We start from the raw sequence: 24,772 nt of genomic DNA, 5'->3' as shown, positions 1-24,772 counted from the left end.
GGACTGCACAAATTTTCCCCCGTGTACTTCTTCTGCTCCTCTTCTTTTTTTTTTCCCCAGGGCCTGGGTGCCAGTTTGTGTTTCGTTGTCATTTGTTATATTTTGTTTAGCCCGTGGCCCCTGCAGATTAAACGGACGCTTAAAAGGCAAACTTGGATACACTCAAGGTCTCCCTCCTTGAAACAGTTTTATTTTTACCCCTATATTTATTTGGTCCTGTTGTTTCACGCTTTGGGGGTGAGGGGGGAGAGAACTCGTTGATGTGATCACCCAGATGTGCGTGGGGAAGACAAGTGTTTGCAACTGGTCTCCTCCAGTGCCTCGTCTGCAGCAGCGTCCGTCCCATATGGTGATTGCTCCCTGTGCATGCAGCATCCATCAGCGTTAACAAATTTGCTTAGAAAGTGAGGAGGGGAACAACGCAGCCACCTTTTTCTAATTGTTTCCTGCTAAACCACGCTTTTTAGCTTTTGCCCTTGTTGCAGAGTAACTACTTTACAACTTTAGGGAAAAGGATAAAAAGGAGATGAGAGATTGACTCTTGGCAAACTCGGATGTCTGCGATAGCCGGCTCAGATTTAGGAAGCGGGTATCTTGGAATGCTCGTAGGCAAGAGCAAGGCGCAGGGCAGAAGGCTTTAGCCTTGCTCGGTTCAGCAATGCTCTCAGGTACCCCTGTTAATTCTCTTTTAGAAACAGCTTGGGAAAATACAGTAACCAGGGCACCATAACATTATCTATCTCGAAGTTTGTCTTGCATCCCTGTTGCAGTAGGTCAGTGTTTTACAGAAATATTAAATACTAAAGGAAAAGGGAGGAGGGGGAGAGAACAGAGCTAATGCTAAAGGTCTGCCAAATGTCACCTCAGTGTTACAATGACAAGAAAATACACTTTCCTTACAGCTCTCCCCCTAAGAAATTTGTTTTGAGGGATTTGACAATCTTGCAGATAAAGTGACTGCTTGCTACACTTAACTGATCATGCTCCCTCACGGCTGGCCGGCATTTCCTCACTGCACTTAGTAATACCTGCGCAACCTGGCTTGGAGTAGCATTGTCATTGATTTCCAAAGTAACTGCTTTTTAGCTCTTGTGAACAGACATACCTGCGTGGGGGGGGGGGGGGGGGGGGCGAGGAAAGTCTTTCCCCCACTCTCTGGAAGGGTGATGGTAAAGTGCTATATTGGAAAAGACAGGAGGCTTCTCTAAATTTTGATAACTGCAGCCGACAATTTAGAAATAAGACACTTCTCACAGCCAACATGACAGTGGATTTTGAGCATTCAGAAAACACCAGGCCAAAAAACTGGAGACATCTTGATCTTTTAAGACAGCTTTTCCAGTACTTTAAGTGAAGGGGGGGAGCGGGGAAAGAAAAAGAGAGAGAAAAGCTGCAAGGAAAATAATACAAAGCCAGCACAATTGGCATCTAGACAGTAAAGAAAAAAAGTTTTTGAGGTTAACAGAAGGAAAGACAAAGCTGTTATGTACCCGAGGGATGCAATTTTAGTGGGAATGGAAGATTTGAGTGGTAAAGGAGGAGCGCTTGCCTCTGGGTTCTCTCTCTTCCAGCAGTTCGGCTGCTGGCATCTCAATTTGAATTGCTGGGTGAGTAGCACTTTCTGCGTGCGCGCTTTCCGTCTTGACCATTGAACTTCTGATGTGACTTCTCTCCCTCTCCTCCTCTCTTCCTCTCCTTCCCTTTCTTCCTGTGTGGAATCAAAAAAAAAAAAAAAGGGGGGGGGTGGAAGCATGAGAAATCAAGCAAGCATCTCCAGCTGTGACCTTTGTTAGCGACTCTGTTTTTATTTATTTATTTTATGGTAATCGTCTTTTTTAGTAGGGGAAGCGCGACTTTTCGATGCCACTTAATTTGACAGCAGTGGCGAGGAGCGAGCGGCAGAGCCGCTCTGTCACGACACAATGGTGCAGCGGGACAGTTGTTGCACTCCTCCTCTGTGCCCTTCCCTCCGCCCGGGTTTGGGGTTTGCTTGGGGGGGAGGGAGGGGGGAAAGGAATTTTTTCCTCGTGCATCCAGGGTGGGATCAGGGTCTGTTGGCGGGGCGGTGTTTCAGAGCCCGGTGTGCAGCAGGTTTCGGGGGCTGATTCCTGGCTGCTGAACAATGGTTACCAGCGAGGGAGAAGTGTGTGCGCGTGTAGAGCTGTGTTACATCCGCAGTCAGGCAGTCACACAGTGACCATGACATCACTAGCTTTTCTTCTCTTTTTTTCCTTTGGGGCGGAGGGGGCCACTTCAAAGCTTTCTTCAGTTCAGTACGATATTTCCTAAACTCTGAAACCATGAAGGTAAAAATGTTTGGGTTTGGGGTTTTTTTCTTAAAGGAAGAAAAGTTGGTTTTTAGCAGGGCACATTCGATACAGTTAAGGGGGTTTGGAGGTGGAATGGTTTAACTCTTGCCATACACAAAACGAGATCTTTTGTTTTAGTTATTAAAAATAGTACATAGTACTATTTATTGGGTGCTTCTGATCCTGTGTTTGGTTGACAGTTAAATTTTCTGAATTCTTCAGAAAGCTCAGCTGTAATGTGAAAGGTGAAAATTTTGGGGACACTACATAACAATTATTTTACCCAGTGATAAAGGAATATGAAAAATAAGAGAGAATGCTGATAAATATGAGATAACTCGTTTTAATACAGTGGTTCTGTTTGCTGTCAGAGGTCCATGAGACTTTCTTTCTCCTATTATTATATACTACAGAAAGTAAAGCTACCCCTCAGCCAGTTTTGTGTATTACGTGTACTTGTACACAGAAAATAGAAACTAATTGAAGAATTCTACAGCGCATCACATTTTCACTGGTGGTTTTGTGGAAGTCTTGAGTTTTCTGCTGTTTCCTTTTCTAACTCTGCCAGACTTGCTTACAGAGTCACTTGATCCAGGAGGAGGATTTTCTATCACTTCAGTACTTTGTGGTATCTTTCCCCTGAGTAGCTTAGTTGATTTATTTGCCTTTTCTTATATAAAACAAGGGATGAAATTCTGTAAAATTTGTCTAAAATTAATTAATCTAAAAGGACAGGTGTTTCTTCTTTCACTGCGTGTTGTTGTGTGTGCAGGTTTTGCAGGACTGATGGTGAGATCTCACAAATGTTTTACCTTTAGAGGAATTTTTTTACTGGGACTTGGGGCAAAAGGCCTGACAGCACTGTGTAAATGTGCCTGTTACTTTCCTTCTGAAATACCTGCAAGGTGTTTCAGTTCTGATGTGCATTTAACATAGCATTTTTGGGGAGACTTTTTTGAATTTATTCAGGAAATAATTGATCTGGACTTACTTAATAATTTCATCACTTAATGGCTTTGTGTGGGATGTAATGTTTTGAGCACATTAAAAAATGAAAACAGTTTTTAAAACCTTGTTATTTGTTAGGTGATTTAATATACATTTGCTAGGTATATTGCATATCGGTGTTGAGCACAGTGCACTATAATTTGTGAATGCTCCCTTTTAAAAAGCTGTGCTGAAAACTTGTCATCATATCTTAAGGCATGTATGTGCATGATAGTTTTAAAATAATGGTGTTGTTACTGAAATTGCCAAGTACAAGAGGGTATAGGCATACATGCTGATTTTCTTTCATTTCTTGCAGTTTTTCAACAGTTTCACATTCAAAGTCTTGCTATAGACAGAAATCACAGATACCCTAATAAAAATCAGGAGCTATTTCTCCTACAGTATATGTCCGTCTAGTGTTGAAGTAAGTGGTTTATAAGCAAGAATTAAAGCTGTTTATAATGAGGCATATCAGAGATTGTTGGGCAGTGAGTCAAATTGCATGACTAGGTATTCACACAAAAGCATGTAATAAGGTCTATTGAGGCAATTATAAGCAGTATTTTGCTTATATTTGCTTTTCTCTCTGCTTCTCATCTTCTCTTAATTTTTGTGTTATTGCTCTGTGCCTCTCCCCTTCCTACTCTATTTGTGTTCAGGACCATTTCCCAAAGACCTGCTTTGGTTTCACCCATCTTTTTGCTGAGTGGTTGTGCATCCGGCACACCTTGTATTGGTATGGCTTAACAAAAAGGTATTTTTCAGTTTTACTGTAATATGTGCCAAGTGTTTCTGCTTTTTTGCCTTGTTAGAATGAACGAAGGCTTGCCTGCTCTGCAGAGGTAGTATCTGTCTAGTAATTAAAATTAACTGAAGTATGCAAAGAAAGCACTGAGTATTTGTCACATTGGGGAACAAACTGCCTCTCCTTTTGTAATGGAAGAAATAAATCTGGGTACTTTATTACCTGAAACTTGAAGGGACTGAGCACTACCCTGTCCTCTTGGTAAGGGAAAATCCACCTGTTGATCAAATCATCTCTAATTTCGATACTCAGTGTAAGGCTTGCCTGGATACATGCAGGCCACAGTTCTGGGCTATAGATGATGTAATTGGTGTCTGAATTCATATGCCAAGGTCAGGCAGAGCAGGTGAGCAGAGTGCTTTCTCTTTATCAGTGAAGCCTTAAGAGAATAAGTAAGGTAGAATCTAACTGTCATAAATGTAATTCCAGTGTTGCTGAAGGATCTCAAAATACACAGTTGTGTAGCAGGTGCTTGTTTGGGTCTGACCTGACATTAGAGTAACACCACATTGTCCAAGACTGCAGCACTTAATTTGTGTTTAAAACCCCAAGTTTCTTTCTTTTACTTAAAAAAAACCCTGAAGAAACCCACTCCAAATACCAAAGCATTAAACTTACAGCCCTCCACAGCTTTGAAAGCAGAGTGTGAGCACACTTAATAATGTTTTACTACTAGTGTGTTTTATCCTGCTGCATCGGAACTAACAGGCGGTAATTAGATAGCTAAACCCCAGTCCTTCCCCTTGTACACTAGAGGATTTGGCGTATGCTAATTGTCACCAGATCATTTCACATAATTGCCTTTTGGCGAAATTAAGTGGAAATTTCCTGAACATCTTAAATCCTCATTTCCCCACCCCCTCCCCTCAGTACCTTTGCTCCCTGACAGGAAGGATGTGGAAAAATGTCAAGCACAGTGGCTTAGCTCTCCAATATTCAGGGGACACTTCATCAGACTTAAAGGGGGGAAAAAACCAAAACGATTCTTCTCATGAATGAATTGCTGGACACTTAGAGCCAGGAAGCTGATTTTGTTGTTTTGTCTGAGAGACTGCGAATAGACCACGGGGTTTTGTTGGAAAGCCAGCAGTTCTTGCACGAGCAGGTAGGCACTCGCTGGCTTTGGGAAGTGGTCAAGGAGGGAAGGGGAAGAAACAGAAGGTCGCAAAAGTGTGTGTATGTCCCCATTTTTAGGATTTTTTTAAATTACTAATGGTAGGGCAGTGGGGGTTGTTGCGGGGTTTTTTGGGTTTCTTTTTTTTAAGGCTCTGCCTTGGGAGGGTATTGTCCCAGCACATGGTTGTCAGTGCTCCTGTCATCGTTTGTGTGAAAGAAGAAAATGAGCCTTTTTTTAGCAGGGCGAGTTGCGATTATCAATGGAGGCCTTGTCTCCTGCTACAATGGGCAGTTAGCTTAGGGCAGGACCTTAGGCAGGAATCAGCTACATTAAACTGAGAAAGGGCTCAGGCCACTGCATCAGCCATGAAGGAGCAAGGGGAAGTAGTTTTCAGGAATGCTTAGTCAGGTGTGAAAGCGTCCTTAAAAAAAATAAACTGCGACTCCACTAGCTAAGCAGGGCTGGGTAAAACTAAATCTTCCCCTTTTTTTCGGAAATGCTTTATCAGTAGTGTTGAATTTTTATGCTTGGGAAGGGGACGAGTACCAAATTACATATACCTGGTTTGGTTGGCTTTAGCTTCTCAGTTAACCTAAATGGTTTGCAGTTCCCTGTAGTTCGGGGTGCCACTCAGAGTGGCTACTGATGTGGGTGATCCCCAGGGCTGCAGTGGTGCTTACTGATGCTCTGCTTATTGATGCTTGGCTTTGGGTGGTGGCGACTCTGCTGGAAGTGGAAAAATATTTCAATATTTGCAGCAATATTTTGGGGTTTGCTTTTACTTGCAGCTTAATTTCCTGATTTGTGTAGGGTGTCAGGGTGGTGAGGGGATGAGTGTGGTGTAAGGATGTCATTCCTAGGCCGAATCAGGGAGAGATCAACCTTTAGAAAAAAAGAAACTCCTTTTATGAGCATCTTTGGAGCTGCAGAGTAGTTCAGGAGCATCCTTTAGAATTTCACTGACCACAGTCAGCATAACTGCAGTAACATCATCTGGAAAATAGAGAGAAACAATTTATAAACCTATTTTTTAATGTGAACTGGTATTGCGTGGTACTCCTTGCTAAGCCCAGGGAGTAACTCCAGGAGGGCCTGCTAATTCAAGACCACTGTCGACCTGCATCCACCCTGGAGGAGGGGAAAAGGCTGACAAACCCTCTTCTGTGCTGCTTTTGTTTTATTGTATTGGGCTCATAAAAGCACTTTCAGGGCCCATCTTTCTTCAGCAGAAAAGGAGAGCAGTGGGGAAGAGGAGGATGTGGCAAAAAGACAGGCGGAGCTCTAGCTCCATTTGTTTTCAGTGTCTCTTGGTTAATAGGTTTTCAGGAGGATGGCGAGCTCTCGTTCCTCTGGTAGTGGAGGAAGGGGCCAGGGCTCTGGAGTCTGGGTGCAAGTAGCTGCTCAGTCCCTCCCATGCCGTGCTCCTAGCCGCGGGTGGTTGAGGGGTGCCTGGTGGGCTGCAGCACCTCCCTGCCTCACAGGGCTTTAAGGACATTTCAATGGCCACCCAGGTCAGGGAAGGGGATGCAGCTCCAGGGCCTGTGCTGGCAGCTACTGGAGTTTCAGGCTGGGTTGGTGCAGGAGCATCCCCCTGCCCTGCCCTCGGGATGCACTGGAAAGGAGTTGGAGGCCGAAGGCTTTGGCTGCTGTGATGCTGCCATGGCATGATGGCTTGTTTTCAGCCTGGGTGGCTTTTTGTGCAGACCTGCCTTTACTAACCCCGCATTTTCCTAGTGAGGGCATCCTCTGGTGTCTCTGGCATGTTTTTCTCTGACTTTGAGTTGATACCATGTTTTTGTTAGCAAAGCCAAACAAGCTATGATTTTGCAAACAGAAATTGCAGTAGTAAACTCTTCCTGTTTAGAGGTTGGTTTCTCTTTGTGTGCTGAACAATACAATGTTTCATCTTGTGCAAGTCTTACGTTGCTTTCAGAGACTTAGGAACTATTGATTTATACAGCATGTATTAACTTCTTCAGTAAATGGGGAGTATTCATCAGTGGGGTGTATTAAATTGGGCTGTATATACATAGTAGCATCTTTCATCCTGTTAATGAAATGTCCTTACCATGTAACAAAGACTAATACACAGCAATTCATACACACAATCCCCTGCAGTTTAAATCTGAAGTTCAGATAGGGTTTTTTGTTCCCTAAAGGCACCTATCAGAACTTAGCCTAAATGGATCTCAGTATTCCTCTCAAACATTTATCAGTCCAAAATTTGTTGTGGTTTTGGTGTGGGAATGTTTTTTGTTCTAGAGCTCCATTATTGTTTATACTGATCTGTGTTTAAGCACTCCCAGAAGCATTTCAAATTCATATAGAGAAATTAAGTAGTAGAGCCCCTATGGGGACACTTTCCTGTGGTTTGCTTCAGGCAGCAGTTATCAAGAAAAGCAAACTTCTCTTGTTTTTTTGCAATTCTTTACCGTGCCCTCTAACCCAGCATATGAGACCTCAGATTTCAGTGGAGAGGGGTGATTCATCAGCAGAGGACGTGGTACTTTGTAGATGCTGGGATTTCTTTTTAGAAATCTCCACTTGTTCCTATCCTGTTACCACATGTCCTGATGCTAATCTGTGTGTACCAGTGCAGCTCCCCTTCCGTGCCTGACAGAGCCATAAATGGAGCTCTTGAACTTGCCAGAGCAACCCCTGCATCTCCCAATGGCTTTTAGCTTAAAACTGCACTTGATAAAGTACTCACAAATGTATATTGGAGAATATTGCCTTTTGCAGGGAGATGTCTAAAGTCATCTAATAGGTGTCTCCTATTGATGGCTTCTGTAGTTTACCTTTCATTGCCAGTGGATGGGTTTAGGACCACACTTATTACTCAGGCAGAGCTCCCATTGATTTCATAGGAAGATGCATCTGCAGGATTAATCCTGCTCTTTCCCAGATAGTCCTTTATTTTTCTCTTTTCCAAGGAAGCTTAGTTAACTTCAGGAATGGTACTTTTTAAGAGCAGCTTGTTTAGCATATTATGCATGATTAGCTTGGCTTGCAAACTGTGTGTGCTGTTCTGAGGGGAGTTATGGTCCCTTTCCCCAGTGTGTGCTAAACAGTGCAAAACAGAATGGAAACCTGTCCCTGGGTGGTGGTACAGATGCCAACTGATTCGCTGGGAAGTGGATTACACTCTTCTGTCTCAAACAGCATATTTTTGAGCATGCATGTGACAGTTTCTCCCTTTCCCCTGGTACATTCTCCCCCCACCTCTGCCCCAGCATCATCATAATGGCAAAAAAGTATCCTTCCCTTGCACCTTTATATGAGTGGTCTGTTTGAGTGCATGGTAGTCGCCCAAATAAAAATTACTTACTGGAAGAAAAATTTGCAGACTTGAGGTTCAAGCTTTTAGTTGTTGATTTTTATTTGTTTTTCCTTTTGCTTTTTATTTCTCTCTGAAACATGTTAAGTAAAATGCATCATAATTTAGCAGTTGTTCTGTTTTGTGGAGATATTGCAGGTGGTATTGGTATATCAAAGCAACGAGTGGTGATTTCCCAGAGTTTACATGTAACCCCCTATGGTACATCTGGCTTTGGTGATGGAGCCATGTCAGTCCAGCTTTCCTTTCACGTGTTGTTTCGTGTTTGTCGGCTTAAGTCTGACCTTCTAATGTTATTCTATCACTTACTTATTTTTTTAACTAGCCAGCTCCAGTTTCTATGAAAATAAGCTCTCTGTGGAAGACAGCCCTTAATGTCTGTCAGGGCCTGGGTGAGGTTTGCAATGATGTGAAGATAGAGTTGGGAGAACACAAAGCTACAGCATGTATTAATTTCTTCAATAAATGGGGCCACACTGTGGGTCACCTACCAGCAGGAGTTCACACAGTTCTTGGCCAGAAAAAATAGCTCTTATTGGAAATGATCATTTTTGTGAACCCCATCAACTGGTCATTTGGCTTATAATGTCATGTGTTGTTAAGTAGATGCCTGCTACTTTGTATGGTGTGAAATATGATTTGTTAGGTGAAGCCCTTGCCAAAGCTTTCAGTTACTTTTGGATTGCTTTGGTTGGTTCACTTGAAAGAGAACAGTTTTGGGTTAGAGCATCTCCTTTGGCTTTTTGAACTTGGAGAGCCAAATCCTCATATCTCCTCTGATGTGAAACCATTATGGATCTGTGTGGCCAAAAGTTGTCCTTGGCTGTTGAGCTGGCAGAAGATCTGACCCACAACCCAGCCAACAGAATGTGCTGTAAATCACAGCCCTGGCTGTTGTGACCACGCTCTGTCCTGCATGGTGGCCACTTGACATGGGAATCCCCTGTACCAAGTGCTTGGTGGTAGAGAGGAGTCATCCCATGTAAAGGTGGCAAAAAGAGATGAACATGGTGAAGAACACAGGAGAAGTCGTGGGAAGCACAAGCACAGCTCTTGGCTTGCTTCTTTTGGATGCACACTTTTTTCTGCAGGTTATCAAAGCAGTGAGCCCAAATAGCCGTGTATGGCAGGGGCTGGGGCTGGGGGAGCCAAAGGGGCTTCACGAGGCCAAAGCATGACGGAGGGACTTCTTGTTTATGCAGGGAAGACAGATGTTTCTTTTATTCCTTGCTCCCAGTTTGTCTTCTCTCTTCCTTCCCCACAAGCTCATTCCCAAAGAATAACTGAATTATTTTTGAAATGCTTTTAAGGGAAGCTCAGAGCATTGGAAGCAAGATCAGATAATAGCAATAGCATGTCTAAGGTGGCACAGTGAGGGTGTGTGCGTGTGTTTGGGGGTGCTGGGGAGTGAGCAGTGGGCTTGGAGCCATCCTGGAGCAGGAGGGTGAGCAGGAGAGTGCTGACAGACCCTGAACAGCAGCGGCGCTATCACGGCCACCGTGGTATCACTACTTTATTTTAATGTGATTCCTTTTACTTGATGTTAATGCAAGTTGTTCCTTACTTAAAGTAATAAAAGGAAATGAAGACACATTCTAAAATGAAACCTGACTCTAATCCATTCATCATCTAATACCAGCCTCTTTATCTTTGCTGGTACCTAATCTGGTTAAATGTCCCTGTTGTAGGATTTTAGTGAAAATCCTCTATGGGGAATAGGGTTTTTTGCAATTGGATTACTCTCAGTAAATGGTCCAGCGGTTCGCTTGTTTCAGCTTAATTTTTTCTTTGTGATCTTGTAAGGGTAAGTTACAGTTCAGCCTGCCTTTTCTTTCATTCATTCACTCCTTTTTAAAATTTTTTTTTTATTGTTGTTGAGAAAAAGATTTTTTTTTCCCCCAGAGCTAGGAATGTGATGGGGAAAACCTCATGATATCTGCATGATTATTCCCCCTACAAGAGTGTTAATTTCAATGGCTTTATCTGGGGGGTTTTGCCATTATTTATATAGCTGAATATTTTAGTAGCCTAATTAATCAGTATCCAGTTTCCATTTATTAGTGCTCTCTGATGAATTGATAATTAATCAGCTCTTTTAAAATATATATATATAAAATATGCAGGTGATCGCTTGTCAGCTTAATGCTTGCTGATGAAGGGAATACTCCAGCACTACAAAGGCTTTTTATCTGGAGTATTTGCAATGAGCAGTAAAATGCAGAATTGAGAGTGAGGACAGGAAGGGGAGAGGAGAGGACCTATAGGTCAGTGAGCATTTGGGTCTCCTGCTAATTAAATGGGGGACTCTCTCAGCCCCTCACTGAGAAGTCTGCCTGCATCTTGGAGGTGAAGCACAAGATTATAAAATAAAAAGGAAAATTTTTAAAGAATTGCTGTTGCTCCATACAGGAGCATGACAGGTCAAAAAGATTAAAGGACCTCAACAGCAGGGAAAGTGTGTGAGGAGGTTTTAAGCAAGAGGGTGGGAGAACTGCAAGGGTGACACCACGAAGGGATCTGGAAAAGTCTGAGGATCGCATTGAAATGCTGGCTACTCAGATTTTTGTATGTTGTACCTCGTGCTGCTGTGGGGGGGATGCCCAGCACTGCCCTAACGCCGTCAACCTTTTTCTCTTGACAGTCTAACAAAGTGCCAGTTGTGCAGCACCCACACCATGTACACCCTCTTACGCCGCTTATCACATACAGCAATGAGCACTTCACACCAGGAAACCCTCCTCCACACTTACCAGCTGACGTAGATCCCAAAACAGGTAGGTGGGAAGTATTTTGGGGCTTCTTTTGAGAGGGAGTGGGTGGATCTTTCCTTTCTGCACATTAGGGGAGAGGAGTGCGGGAGAGCAGATTTCCCATGCTGGAGCACCAAAGGGGGCATGTAAAATGTCAAACCCAGGCAAAATACTTCCTTTTTAAGCCAATTAAGCTTCAGAAGGAAACCTACTGGGTAAATTTTCATAGAGCTTCTGCAGTGACACCAGAGTTGCCTGTGTGGGGTCGCTTGCAGGTGTGTTTCTTTGCAAGCATGATACCCCACCTGGTAGTTCGATCTACCAGTGCTTGGTTTGCATGCACGACCCAGAGAATTAAACATGTACGTTCTGTGATCTGCACTTACAAAATTGCAGCTGGAATTTTAAAGGTGGTGGGTCATGACCGGTTTCAAAATGAATCTCTTTTAATTCCCCAAATCCCATTGTTTCTGTGTCAGGAGTTCAGCAATTTTTCTTCTATAATGTTGAATTTTCATCCACTGTAACTACTTAGCTCCAGCTTTACACTTGCAACTCTTTTCCCCAATGTAAGTCTACCCAACTCTAAGTTCAGCCTGAAGGGCACTCTGCTTGAATATAGAGCACCACGTAAAACCCTGACTAGATTTATTGGTGTTACAGAGTAGAATTTACATGTTATTCTAACTTTTTAAGAGTCCCTTTTTAACCTGAGGTCCCAAAGAAGTCAAACAGTGTCAATCTTCTTTCTCCAGGCTGCATTGAGTTCCTAGTGGCAGTGGTTTTGGTTTTGTTAATCCAAACTCCATTTAGTTAATTGGGGAGTTCATCAGAAACAGAATTCATGTCAAAGGAATCACTCTGTGTCAGCCCTAACTTAGGCAGATAATTTATCTGAACTCCAGCCCTTGAATGAGGCTGTGCATTAGCTGGTTTTCACTCGCTGTGCTTCGACTGGGGCCCCCTTTTAATTGTGCTTAATGCCGACTTCACAGTGGCTTGAAAGGAATCCATCTCACCATCCTTGGGTATTGCAAGTGAATGGCACAGTCAACCTCTCATTTAAATAATGGTAGTACAGGGAATAGCTTTTAAATGGTTATCGTAAAACATATGATTAACGTCTGTAGACTGTTTACTTTTCTTCTGTGAGCGTTCTTTCAAGTGTGCAAATAGCTCACTGGATAGTTAAAGCTCAGTTAATCTGTTTGGGTTTTGTAATGGAGAAAAAGCAATGTCTGCACGAAAATGTCACACAAGGAGATTTAATTTAGAGATTAAAAGCTTCCCAAGTGACTTAAAAAAATAGTTTTTAGCCCTGAATACAGTACCCCTTCTTTTTAATGCTCTCTGTTTTAATTTTGCTTCTGCTGTGTAATTGTGCCCTGGCTTGTTAATTGAAAGACCCAGCCTTGTAACCCTTACTCCTCTGAGTAATTCCTATTTGCTCTTAAGGTAAGGAGCGTTAATATTTAAGGCTTGTGTCTGGAGCTGGTTTCTGCTTTCCGAGTAGGAACTGCACCGGGCCCAGAGAGGATGGGTGGGCCTTCTGTCCTCCCCTGCACACCTTCAACATCTGCCCCTGGTTTCACCAAGTATATCCAGGGGCTCTCACCTCCAGTCATGGTTTCAGGAAAGGTTTCCTAGGTTTGCTCAAAAGCAAACATCATCTGCAATTTTAATGACTTTTAAACTTGTTCTGGAGATTACTTTGGAATAGTACCATGTTATTGAGTACCCAGTCAACACATGGGGTAGGGCCTGTGGTCCTTTGGCTGACTTTGAGACTAAAATTACCATGAAGTTGTTACAGGGTCCATCTTTCTGTTGAGCAGTTAAGAGACTGTCTAGTACAGCATCACACCAAAATAGTTTCTGAGACTTCTGAATTCTAAATAACAGAAATAATTATCTCTGACTGGAGAGGTGACTGAGGGAGTGAATAACATCATTGTTTCTTGTTTAAAAAATAAGGATATGAAAAAGCCTTTGAGAACCCTAAGTGAAGGCACAAAAACTGTAATAAAAGTAAATTGACAGAAATTCAGAAACATATGTGTTTTTTCTTTATATTTTATTTATTTCCACGTCTCAATACTGATGCTGCTTTATGTTCCTCTTCTATAGGAATTCCAAGGCCTCCACATCCTCCAGATATATCTCCTTATTATCCATTATCACCAGGCACTGTAGGACAAATCCCCCATCCGCTAGGATGGTTAGTACCACAGTAAGGAGTTCCATTTTTTTAATTTCTTTTTTTCTTTTTTCTGATGTGTAAAATTTATGTAAAATATGTGTGTGTGTGTGTGTGTGTACCTGTGTGTGTGTGTTGGGATGAGTTTGCCAACTGCCAGTTCACTGAGTGTTATGGATTTGCCCACCTCATGAAGGTTAATTAAAACTTATGCCAGGTCATGTGGTCTTAAACAAACACGAGCAGTTAGACACAGCTTTGCATGTCATCCCAACCAGCTGACAGCTCGTGAAGCATGAATTTTTAAACCCTTCTGCAGAAACGTCCTTTCCTTGTTATTGCCCTTACACTGCACCACATGGGTTTTTCTCAGATTTGGTTTTCTGGGGGCTCAGGGTGGTTCTCAGAGACCCTTTTTCTTTTTTTCAGGGCCATCCTCACTACAAATTTGCAATTTTAAATTTCATTTGCCTTCTCTGTTGAAAACCCTTTTGTTTTTCTTGTGAAACAGTAGAGCTTTACATCAGCCAGTGAGCAGCATTCCTGGCTGAGATGTGGCTGGGCAGTTGGCAATTGGCATCTGAGGAATGGAATTTTAAACAAGAAAGAGGAATTAGTTTACTTTAAAACTGGTTAAGAAAAAAGCAATGGAAAGTTAGTTTGGGGTTTTGTTTTCTTTTCAACTCCTCAGATCCCATTTGCAGAGCCTTGCTGGGTATGAGGCTCCCTGCAGTAACTGAGTCCTTATTTTCTTTTTTTTCTTACACTGCCATCTCTCAATAGGTTTATAATACACTTAAGCACTGCCCAAGCCTTTTGTGTAGTGCATTTGATTTAAATTTTTATAAAATTCATTAGTATTGCTGGATACAACAGTTCCCTGCATTGTAAATCAAGGCTGTTACCCCATTTTTCTCATGTAACAGGCCTCCTCAATTTTGGGGATGATCATATTTCTTACAGAAATCAATTGCCCAAAGGTCAAAATGGTTTGCTCCTGCTTGAGGTTGTTTGGCCAGCTGTGCTAAAATACCTCTCCACAAGTTTGTCCTCCATGAGGAACTGGAGCTGATACCCCGTAGGAGAGCCGGGCAGAGTAGGAGGTCCCCACATACCCCCAAGGCCTCGGGCAAGAAGAGGTGGTGGCATCAGAGGGTTTGGAGGCCTTTCTCAAGCACAAAAGTGATGATGGAGGAGAGCTGGAGCTTCTGGCCATTTTGCAGGCTGCCCTTCCTTGTGAGTGGTCATGCAGCTTGTTTGGGTAGAGGTTCTTCCACCCCGAGGGTGAAGCATGTCCATCAGCTCTCTGCTGAAGGTTGCTTCTTCAGGAGAGCACATCACAAGCAGAAGAAAAACCCAAAGCATTGCTCCCTGAAATTTGAAATTCCTCCTCTTTTGTGGTGATTTACCCTTTCCGAAGGACACCCTGAACAATTGTAGAATGCATGTCAGCTCCTTAACTCAAGCTTGGACAGCAACAGCCTCAACATTTAAAACAAATACACTTAGCTAGTGCCAAAAGTCAGTAAGGTGAAAGACATGAGAGCGCAGGGAAGAAACTCCTCACTGTCTCTGATCTGTGCCTCATTGCTCATCTGTATTGTGCAGACACAGGTTTGTCCTCCTTGGACATCATGCCATGGGTGCCAAAGCACGTGAATGATGCCATGTGTGGCCAGTTTCACCAGACAGGTGCTAGTGGACACCTCTGTCTCTGGAAGAGTCTGTCATCCCAGCTGCTTTAGAACAAGTCAACGCCATGGTGTGCTTGCTCTTACAGCTCTTACAGCTTCTCCCAGTGGTTTTTGTTGTGGGTGGCACCATCACATGGGCTTCTACTCTAGGAGAGTAACATGGCCAACTTCACAGAAGTAACCCAAGGTTTTCATTTCCCCTCTCCTTGCCACATGTGCTTCACCATCAACTTCCCAACCCATCCATCCTCCACTGACCTGCATGTTTCTGGCATAGTACCCACCCCAAAAGCATCCTGCCCACTCAGATGATGTATTTGAAGGACAGATGAAATGAGCTAGCCAGCACAGACAAACCTCCATCAGAAAAAGTTGTGTGTCTTTCATGAGGATGCTGTTTTGCATGTTGCTGTATTTTTTAATTATTGTAATGAGGTGTGATTGTCTATTGGTTACCCACAATACTTCTTGGGGACTCTCCCCCGGTAACTCTTGTCAACACTTGTTAATCTGACAAAAGGCTACAAATTAAGCTCTGTTAATTTAATGTTTTCTCACCGAGATCTAAATACCGAAAGAGGCCCAAAGCGCAACTGAAGTCCTTTGATTCACTGTACTTTATTTTGGTATAAATTTACATTCATTATTGTTTTCCTTTGGATGTGTAGCCCTCAATTAGTGTGATGGCTCCATTAAAGCAAGCGAGACTTCGCCTTTAATTATTACAACAAAACACCTAGTTTCAGCTTGGGGAGAGGGTCTCTATTGACATAAGCAGAGGTTATAAAATTTAATTAGCCATTCCTATCAGATTTATGGCATTCAAATTGTTCTGTGTTTCTTTCCTTTGATCCTTGCTGTACAATCCCCAAGATTTTTGTTCTGATCAAATGAGAATAAAGCTTACTGTGCAGAGAGAAGTTTTTTGTTGTTCTTTTTTTTTTTTTTAAACCCTTTTTTCCGTTCTCTTATTCTCTCTTTCCCTTCTTTTTTGCCAGGCAAGGTCAGCCAGTATACCCAATCACGACAGGGGGTTTCCGCCACCCTTACCCAACAGCTCTGACCGTCAATGCTTCCATGTCAAGGTGAGTTCAGATACTGAGGTCCTAAATCAAGAGCAAATGTAGCTCCTCCTCCCACTCTCTGGAGGAGAGCATTTCATCTAGGCAGCAGATTTCTGAAAGCACTTCAGTTAAACAGCCATCCTTAGCTTTTTGGTGGGGTGGAGCAGAGGGCGAGGGCTGTCTTCCCATGTGAGGAGAAGGTGCTGTCCTAATGCTGTCGCTGGGCCTCAAGAACTTGTTTTAGAGGGAGAGGTGGAGGAGAGAGAAGCCATCTTTAAAACCCAAACTAAATGAAAGAGCTGGGAGAATATAATGTTGAAAAAGCAAGGAGGAGAAGTTGTGATACCCTTTGCTTTCTTGGTGGCCTTCAGCCAGAGCAGCGCTGTGTGCGCGGGAGGGAAGTCTCAGGAGGGAGGAGGACTGCTCTTCAGCAGAGTTGGGAGGAAGGTTATTGTGCTGTGTTTTCCCCTCCCAAAGCTCCAAACACTGATAGTCAACATAAAAGGGCCTGCCTGACCCTCAAAAGCTTTAGAAGTATATATTTCTCCCCCTCCCTACCTCCAATTAATTCCATCTAATTTTCCAGGGGCTGCTAGTTTTATTTACAAACTGGTTGGCAGCACTATGTTTAAGTAATCACTAATTGCTCCTAATGATAGTTTTATTTTCTGTTCATCTGATTTTCAGCCTGGTTAATTAAATCGGTGGAAGTTTAGGCTTTCCTGATGGGCTGAAACAGCTAATCCATTTTGATGATGGCACATAATTAAATTAGCATGCATTACATAGCAAGGTTCCACGTCTCTGCCCTGCTCTGTCCCTTCCTCTCCATCTCTGCACTTTAATATGTGAATGTTGGTGCATAGATGATCTAAGGAGGAAAAGACTGGTGAGGGCTGGGAGGAAGCACACCTCATTGAGAAATGGAAATCTGTACCTAGGGCTCATGAGTGAATGGGTGGAAAAATAGTGTGGTGTGCGCTTTAGATAAGTAAACCAAAAGCTAAAAATTAAAATTAAAATGCTGGTCCAGCAAATCGAGACACAACTGGAAAATCAACTTTAAAAAAAAAAAATTTGTAGTCCCAGCACAGAAAAAAAATACTGGGCTGGGGAGAGAGCTGCAAATTTAAACAATGGTTCCCTCCTCCCATTTAATCTTTTTTAATATCTATAAAAGATGTGTAGGCATGGTGTGAGGCAAAGTAGAGCTTGATTTAGTTTAATTATTATTAGAGAGGCTAGTCATTTGAGGGAGGGGAGAGATGGGAGGGGCTATATTCCCAAGATAGATTTTATGAAAGGTATCTAGTTAAAAAGAGTACACAGCAAATTAAATACATTATTGTGGTAATGGGACGACAGAAGTAGAGGTCTATTATACTTATGGCAGTTATAGGAAATGTAGGCTCCTTGCCCTGTTCTAGCACATCCTTTGATATTCATTCCATTCAGCAGCAGGGCCAGGACTTCTCAGAATTAAGTGATGGGTCATTATACTTTAAACACCATGGAGAAGCCTAGATTGGCAATTAAACAGCACTTGCTGACACTCGCTTGTGCCACCCTGTGACCCCCTTTAGATTGAGTTGTTGGAGCTCGGGGCCCTCAGCCTGCTAAATTGGTAGCAGGCACTTCTCCTGACGAGGGCTGGCTCTGAAATCTGCCGGCTTCAAAGGGAGCAAGATCATGTATAAACCATAATGTGGGTGCACCGTGGCTCAAAAAATAAGGCAGGAATAGATGAAATGTTACAAGTGCAAGGGGAAAATGAGAGAATAATGACAAATCTAATGCAACTCAAAGCAGAATTGTTGCACAGAAAAATGCATCCCACTGCTTGTGCATAAAATCAAGGCAGGCAGATGACATCCAGTTAACAGAAACATGTCAACAGTGAAGTAAAGTGAGAGTGAGTAAGAAAGAAGCCCCTGAGACAGCCAGGAACAAAAAATTAGTTGTCCTTAACAAGTTAAGACTCATCATTATATTCTGGCTTGGAGCCATAAAAGGAGACAGTAGTGTATAATGAGCTGCTCAGAATTTTTAGGGTGTTTATTGCAATTCATGGAATACTTGTCTAGAGAATAAAAATCTGGCGAATGTCTTAGGCGAAGGTGAGGGGTGTGCATATACACAGGGAGCCTTTCTTTTTGTCTCTGACAGAAGCCCGTACGTGTGCACATGCTCAGGCACATGTGCAGGGGGATGAATAGATTTAAGATGTTTACCCTTTGTTTCAGCCCAGAAATTCCCCTGGTTTCCCGTAGATGGGAACACTGTCTGGGCAAGCTGTGCTCTCATACATGGTTTCATGTGTGTTTTCCTGTGTCAGCCTGGGCTCAGCGGTGGGACAGCCCTTGTCCCAGTGTCTGGTGTGGTCGGGAGATGCCCAGCAGTGCCCACGCTGGCCTCCAGACGTGCTGCTCATGGCTGGGCCTGGGCAACAGCCCTGCAGGGCCCTGCTACAAGCCCAGGCTGCAAACCTTGCCTTTGCTGTGCTGGCTCTGCCCCAACAGTGAAGCCAGGGCAGACCTCAAACCTCACCCCTCCATCCACAGTTTTCCAGAACCTTCTTTTTAAAGTGGTTCCCATCTTTGCCTGCGTTATGGTACAGATCTTTGGAGCCTATAGTGCTTCCCAACCTTTAGTTCCCTAAGCTTAGTAATTACCATTCATTGGTTAGAGTGTGCTTATGAATAGTTTATAAAAGGTTAATGGGTGACTAATAGTGATTTTTCATAAATGGTTTAGACTGTTAAGGTAGTGTCTTCAAGTTGTTTTAACCATTTACAACTCTTTGTTGTTGCTTGTAGCGTCGCCACACTCACAATGTATGCTTGCAGCATGCTTATAACATCTCTTGATCCTTCATTACCCCTCTGTAATATGCCTTTAAGGTAAAATGAGACCGGGCTGAATGATGGGCAAACAGTGGACTCACTATGAAAAAACAACTGCTGTGAGAGGAAATCAGGAAATAATTTAGCAGAATTACACCAGATAAACACTGCACAGCAGTTAAGTGGTGGCAGTGGAAAATACCTTCTGTAATTGAAATTTCAGGGGAAATTCACTTTTGCTGAATGTAATTACTGAAGTTGGAATGTAGCCAGAAAGTTAAAAATTAACACTCTTCCCCTGCTCATATTGCCATAGGAGTGGCTGTCTACATGGAAATGAGCAGGAACTCAGACTTTGGGCTGAACCCTCACCCAGCCCACGGAAGTCCATGGGATTGTGAGAGCAACTTTGGGTTCTGGAGCATGTTTTTATAGCCCTAAACATAGGAAAGGGTGTGTAAGTGGAATAGGCAGCCTTGTGAATTGCAGAAATTCAGTATGAAAAGTGAATGGTCACTGATAATGAGCACAGCACTTCCTCATGGAAACTGCAACCCTGAAAATAACCACTGAGCTGCAGCTGCCTGTTGATGAAGGCTGCTGTCCCTGGAGTTTAGAGCCCAGTGAGTAAAATATCCCAGCTGAGGTCAGTGGAGACTTTGCCGCCCTTCACTCAACATGAGCGCGTTGTGCTCTGCACTCAGGTTTTCTCCTTGCTGGTACATGCCCACTGCACTTCATGCTGAGCCTTCATGTCAGACCAGCACAGCTCTTCCTGCCTGCTCTTGGAAGGAAGACTTTTCATCTCCATCTTTATCCTTCATTGTCCCCTTGTCTCTGGCCTAGCCAGTCCCAGCAGCATAGTCCTCTCTGGAACGCTGGGTCTTGCCTAGGACAGTCACTTGATAGGATGTGTCTCAACCTTTTATCACTGTGCTTAGACTGCTTTCAGCGAGGTCAGTTTTTTGCCATCAGTTTTATTTTTGCCCAAGTTTTTAAGTTATTTAAAAAAAACCCCAAGTCGTACTGTCAGTTTTTGTTTGCATTGTACTGTGTCTGAAGGTCCCAGGCGCTATGTGAAGAGATTTTAGATGCATCCAATCAAAATATATACACATGGAAATAAAAAGAGAACAGAAAAAAATAATACAAAGGCCCAGTTTGTGTCTTGCTGATGGTGAGCAGTTCTGTGGCAGAACTGGGACAAGGATGTCAGTCTTCTTTGCAGCCTCGGCATTGTCTTCTGTTCTGACCTACCATGAACCAAAGTATATCCTCAAATGTGTGCTTCTCTCCCAGCTACTTTTGTCAGAGAGTGGGAAGGCACTTGGACAACCCACTTGGAGATTTGTGTCCGTGAGTCTTTAGCAGAAGTAGGAATGACCATTTTGCTGCCCATTCTCCTCTTCCCTTGCCATCCCACCTTCCTGCCTCCTTTCTCTCCATGCCTTTGTTCATGAAGAACTGCGATTCTCTACAACTTGAACAATTACACATTCTCCCTGTCAGTCTTTGCTCTTCCCACTGCCTTCAAAGACAAAATACTTCTGTCCAATCACCCTAAGTACTACCAGCTGATAGACAAAGATCCTCAGAGCTTGTAGTGGACAGTGCTCTTGTTCTTGAAAGTACTTCTGTGTCATCTTGTGAATGTAAGGAATGTCTAGGCAGTCATAGGGGGTGGGATTGTTAAGCTCAGTATTGGAATTTATAAGAGAGGGGAGAAAACGATAACTCCACCATATTTCTGATGCTTATACATGGTGATATCCATAGTATATCACCCCATTTTAAATCCTGTTGGATAGAAAAAAAATCATTGCATATTCATGATAGAAGAAATGATTTTTTATCCCATTGTGTGTTCCATAATCTTGGGTTATTTTACTTGGATCAGATGGTTCAAAATCTGGGATGAGAGTGAGGATTTGCAGTGAGAAAAGCCCTTGCCAGATCACTTTAATTTTGGCATTTTGAGGAAAGTTACTTCTGAAATATAATTTTAGGCTAGAAACCATTCCCTGGAAACCTGTTGACTTCAGTGCGAGTTTTCTAACAGGAAGGCACTCAGTCATGCCATGCTTTCCTTATTCACTGCAAAACCTTTCTGAGGCTGTTGGGAAACAATGATATAAGTCAATCCTGCTTTTGAAAAGTTTGTTCATTTCTGTTAAAATGTAAAAAGTCTGAATGATTGTGCCATGTTTGTGCTGTGATCCCGACCAAGCAATTAGATTCATGCACAAGGATTGCGTATCCCACTGAATCCACTTGCAGGACCGGGATCTGTCCATGTATATGACCATAAACCATAAAGCTGACAACATTTTTTGCTCTTTAGAAAGGCTAGATAGTTACAGCCTTTCTAGGTTACTTTAATGGATCAAAAATTCCACAGTCTTCCACCTTCTGTTAAAGCAATGTGGCTCAGAGATTTATTAGACACAAATAAATATTTTCTTCTGCTCTATCAACAAAATGTAGCTAATGAGGCGTCTATAAGTATTATCAAAAATGCATCTAGAATGTGTTGGCATTAATATTTTATTTTGCTGTCAATATAGAATAAAAGATGTCATCCTAAATTCACAACATGATTCAGAACTATAAAAATTGATTCCTTGGTTGCCACACATAATTTCTTAGCTAAGAACTGGACTGGTGGATTTTGTTTCAGGTAGCTGAAATTCCACCTTCATGCAAGTTCAGCCAGTTGAATTTGCCTTTTGTTAAAGATGTTAAAAATCGTGATGTCTCGTGTCAGTAATGATAATGAAGGGGAAGATTGGCTTTAATGACATTAGAAGAGTCATTATGTTTAATTTATTGCTAATTAATGCTGCCAGCTTTCATATGCTTTGTCTAGCTGTCATATGCTTGTTATATGCCAGTTTTGGTTTTTTTTTTTTAATGTGTGTACACATCCCTCCCCATTCATTCATTTTTATTCTGACGATTTACACAGCTTTCTCTCCTCTAGGTTTCCTCCACACATGGTCCCGCCACACCATAGTTTACATACAACTGGAATTCCTCATCCGGCCATAGTCACACCAACAGTCAAACAGGAATCTTCCCAGAGCGACGTTGGCTCACTCCACAGCTCGTAAGTTGTTGTTTCCCCTGTCTTCTCTTTAGAATACTCAAAGCATCACCTGTGCATGTGTGGCTTGTAAAAAGGCTTGGGTTTGTGATGTTTTTGCTGTGACATTTTTTTTCTTTCTTTTATTGTTGTAATTGATTTGAGTGTGGTTTAGCTGCCAAAGTGTGTCAGAATGATGGTAGTAGTCTTTGAGTCATTCTGTGACATAGGCAAGTAGCTGTTAATTTCACCTGTTTTAACGAGGAAGTGGGATTTTCTTGGTCAAGATTCAAGTTTCTTGACCAGTTTCTCTATTACTCAGTGCCCAGTTTGAAGCCTTGAGATAACAGATGCACCACAGGAGACAAAAAACTAGAGCATGAATGGCTTCTTCAAAGCTGCAGAGAGCTGGCGTCAAGTTTAGGTTTGAACTGATGAGACCTCATTGATGATGGGGTGTAATTATTTCCTCTACTGTTATGCTTAACCTCTCCCTGTAAGCCCATTTTTCTGGATGCCCATGTCCTTCCAAGGTTCTTGTAGGGGCTCAGAGGGTACTTGATGATGTTGCATAAACATGAGGTGAATTTTCTTGTAATGCTCTTAAGACTGTTCCCATACAGCAGCCAGGGTGAAGGCTCTAGAGAACCTTCTGGTACTCTTCCTAGAGATTTCTGAGGATTAATGTAAGAGAGATTGAGGAGATTAATTTAATAAACTCACAAGGGGTTCTCACTGTGAGTTCTCTGTCTGTTGTATCTTTACTCTTCAGAAAACATCAGGACTCCAAAAAAGAAGAAGAGAAAAAGAAGCCACACATAAAGAAACCTCTTAATGCATTTATGTTGTATATGAAGGAAATGAGAGCAAAAGTTGTAGCAGAATGCACATTGAAAGAGAGCGCAGCCATCAACCAAATCCTCGGTCGAAGGGTAGGTAACAGGGAACAAGCACAATCAGGGCCTGAAACTTGGTAGGATTCACACCTTCTGAATCCCTGTGTTTTTCTGCTATTGTGAAAATGGATAGGGAAATTACTAAACCAAAGGCCTTGGTTTGGTTTTTAGTTTTCACAGGCACTTCTTGCCAGTGGGGTCATTCATGTGGGGAGAGGAGGAGTTAATTAATAGCAGTGACATTTCAGTGTTATTTCCATGACCAGTTGATGAAAAAATCTTAGATTTTTATTTTGGCATAAGATAGGCAGAAAAGTAAATGGGAAATGAAAAACGTTTGAGTACAGTACCAGTATCAGCACCTGTGAGAGCTAGAAGAGAGGGGAGGGAGTGCCAGTGGGGGCGACCACCTCCAAAGCTGTAACTGAGTTCTGGCTCAGGACAAGTGGTTCAGCTTCTGGACCATCTCTCCTGCTGCCTGTTTTTGTTTAGATTTCTTAATTCTCCTCTCTCAACAGGAGACAAAGGGGTTGACTGCATGTAAATGATTAGTTGTGGTTCAGTTGATTTCACTGCAGTTATAATCTGGAGTTGTAAATAAAATACGAATGTCCGCATGTCAGATCATCTGTTTTGATCTCTTTTTTGTGAAAATCTATTCTAACTGTATTTATATATATAAGTAATACACTTTGCTGTTAGCATGCTTTAAAAAAACCCAACCACTAGTGCTTTTTATTTTGTCTTTTTGTCTTTTCTTCACCCCAGTGGCACGCGTTATCCAGAGAAGAACAAGCGAAATACTATGAACTAGCAAGAAAGGAGCGACAGCTTCACATGCAGCTGTACCCGGGCTGGTCCGCACGGGATAACTATGTAGGTTCCTATGTAGGTGGAAACTTTTTTAGCAGTAGAGCTGGTAGAAATGTCTGTGTGACCTGCTGAACTACGACCACACATTGCACACAAGCACTACGTGGAAAACCCCAGGACCCCAATCTGGTAACAAGAACGGGTGCTTGCCTCGGCGATACCAAAACTACTGGGGGTAATTCCCAGCCCTCCACTTGGAAGAGGTTTCCTGGCTGGGACTAGTAAGGTGTTAGAATTGGGGAGATAACAGTAGAGCTCTGTGAGAAAAGTCTTCCCTTCACTTTTACCAGCATCTGGAAATGCTGTTTGGCTTGCTGGTCATTTTGAATTTCATTTTTTAAAACAAAATTAAAAATCCCCCTAGTATCGCTCCTCTCCTTTCCACCAAAACGAGGCAAATAATAAGTGTCTTGTGCTTATCTGAGTGAGAGTATAGTGGAAAGTGGAAGAATGACTTATCCTAGCTTCAGAGAAGGACTAGCAAAACCAAAACCATTATGTTTGAAAGTCTTACTCTTAAGTGGGGTTAAATGAATTATTCCATGCTCTACAGTTGTATATTTTGTTTATGTTTTCTTTTTCATGCCCATATTACCTTTTGTTCCCCCCTACCCTCCTCATTTTTTAAAAAGCATATTGGAATTTGTGATCAATTCATGGATTGTTTTTAAGATTGATTCCTCCCTCTACTTTCCAGAAAACCTGTTTTTGAGCTAGACATGGTAGAATTTTCTGTCTGTTAAAAAGCATAAAGGCAGCTTTATAACCCCTAGTACTGTATAGCTCCTTCCATGAAGGGTAAGCGGTGCAGATGG

General features: G+C 42.5%; 1 protein-coding gene across 37 annotated transcripts in view; it reads left to right on the top strand.

Moving 5' to 3' along the window:
• The window catches only part of TCF7L2 (transcription factor 7 like 2), a 173,574-nt gene that overhangs the window by 135,091 nt on the left and 13,711 nt on the right, over positions 1-24,772 (top strand). For 18 of the 37 annotated variants that reach the window (XR_007205152.1, XR_007205149.1, XM_048311439.1 and 15 more), the window contains 7 exons: positions 11,200-11,332; positions 13,436-13,538; positions 16,198-16,284; positions 20,406-20,462; positions 22,087-22,212; positions 22,961-23,120; positions 23,853-23,960. Coding sequence is in view for 34 of the 37 variants with exons in the window: in XM_048311439.1 (XP_048167396.1) it covers positions 11,200-11,332; positions 13,436-13,538; positions 16,198-16,284; positions 20,406-20,462; positions 22,087-22,212; positions 22,961-23,120; positions 23,853-23,960 (774 nt within the window). In the remaining 3 variants the exon portion in view is untranslated. Of the gene's footprint in view, positions 1-1,200; positions 1,608-11,199; positions 11,333-13,435; positions 13,539-16,197; positions 16,285-20,405; positions 20,463-22,071; positions 22,213-22,960; positions 23,121-23,852; positions 23,961-24,772 lie in introns of those variants that run through there. The other 19 variants (XM_048311441.1, XM_048311440.1, XM_048311434.1 and 16 more) reach the window with 7 other exon arrangements.

The sequence above is a fragment of the Corvus hawaiiensis genome, chromosome 8 (assembly GCF_020740725.1).
Source record: "Corvus hawaiiensis isolate bCorHaw1 chromosome 8, bCorHaw1.pri.cur, whole genome shotgun sequence".
NCBI classification, from domain to species: domain Eukaryota; kingdom Metazoa; phylum Chordata; class Aves; order Passeriformes; family Corvidae; genus Corvus; species Corvus hawaiiensis.
Note: the sequence above shows the minus strand (reverse complement) of the source record. Positions and strands in the feature narration are given on the sequence as shown.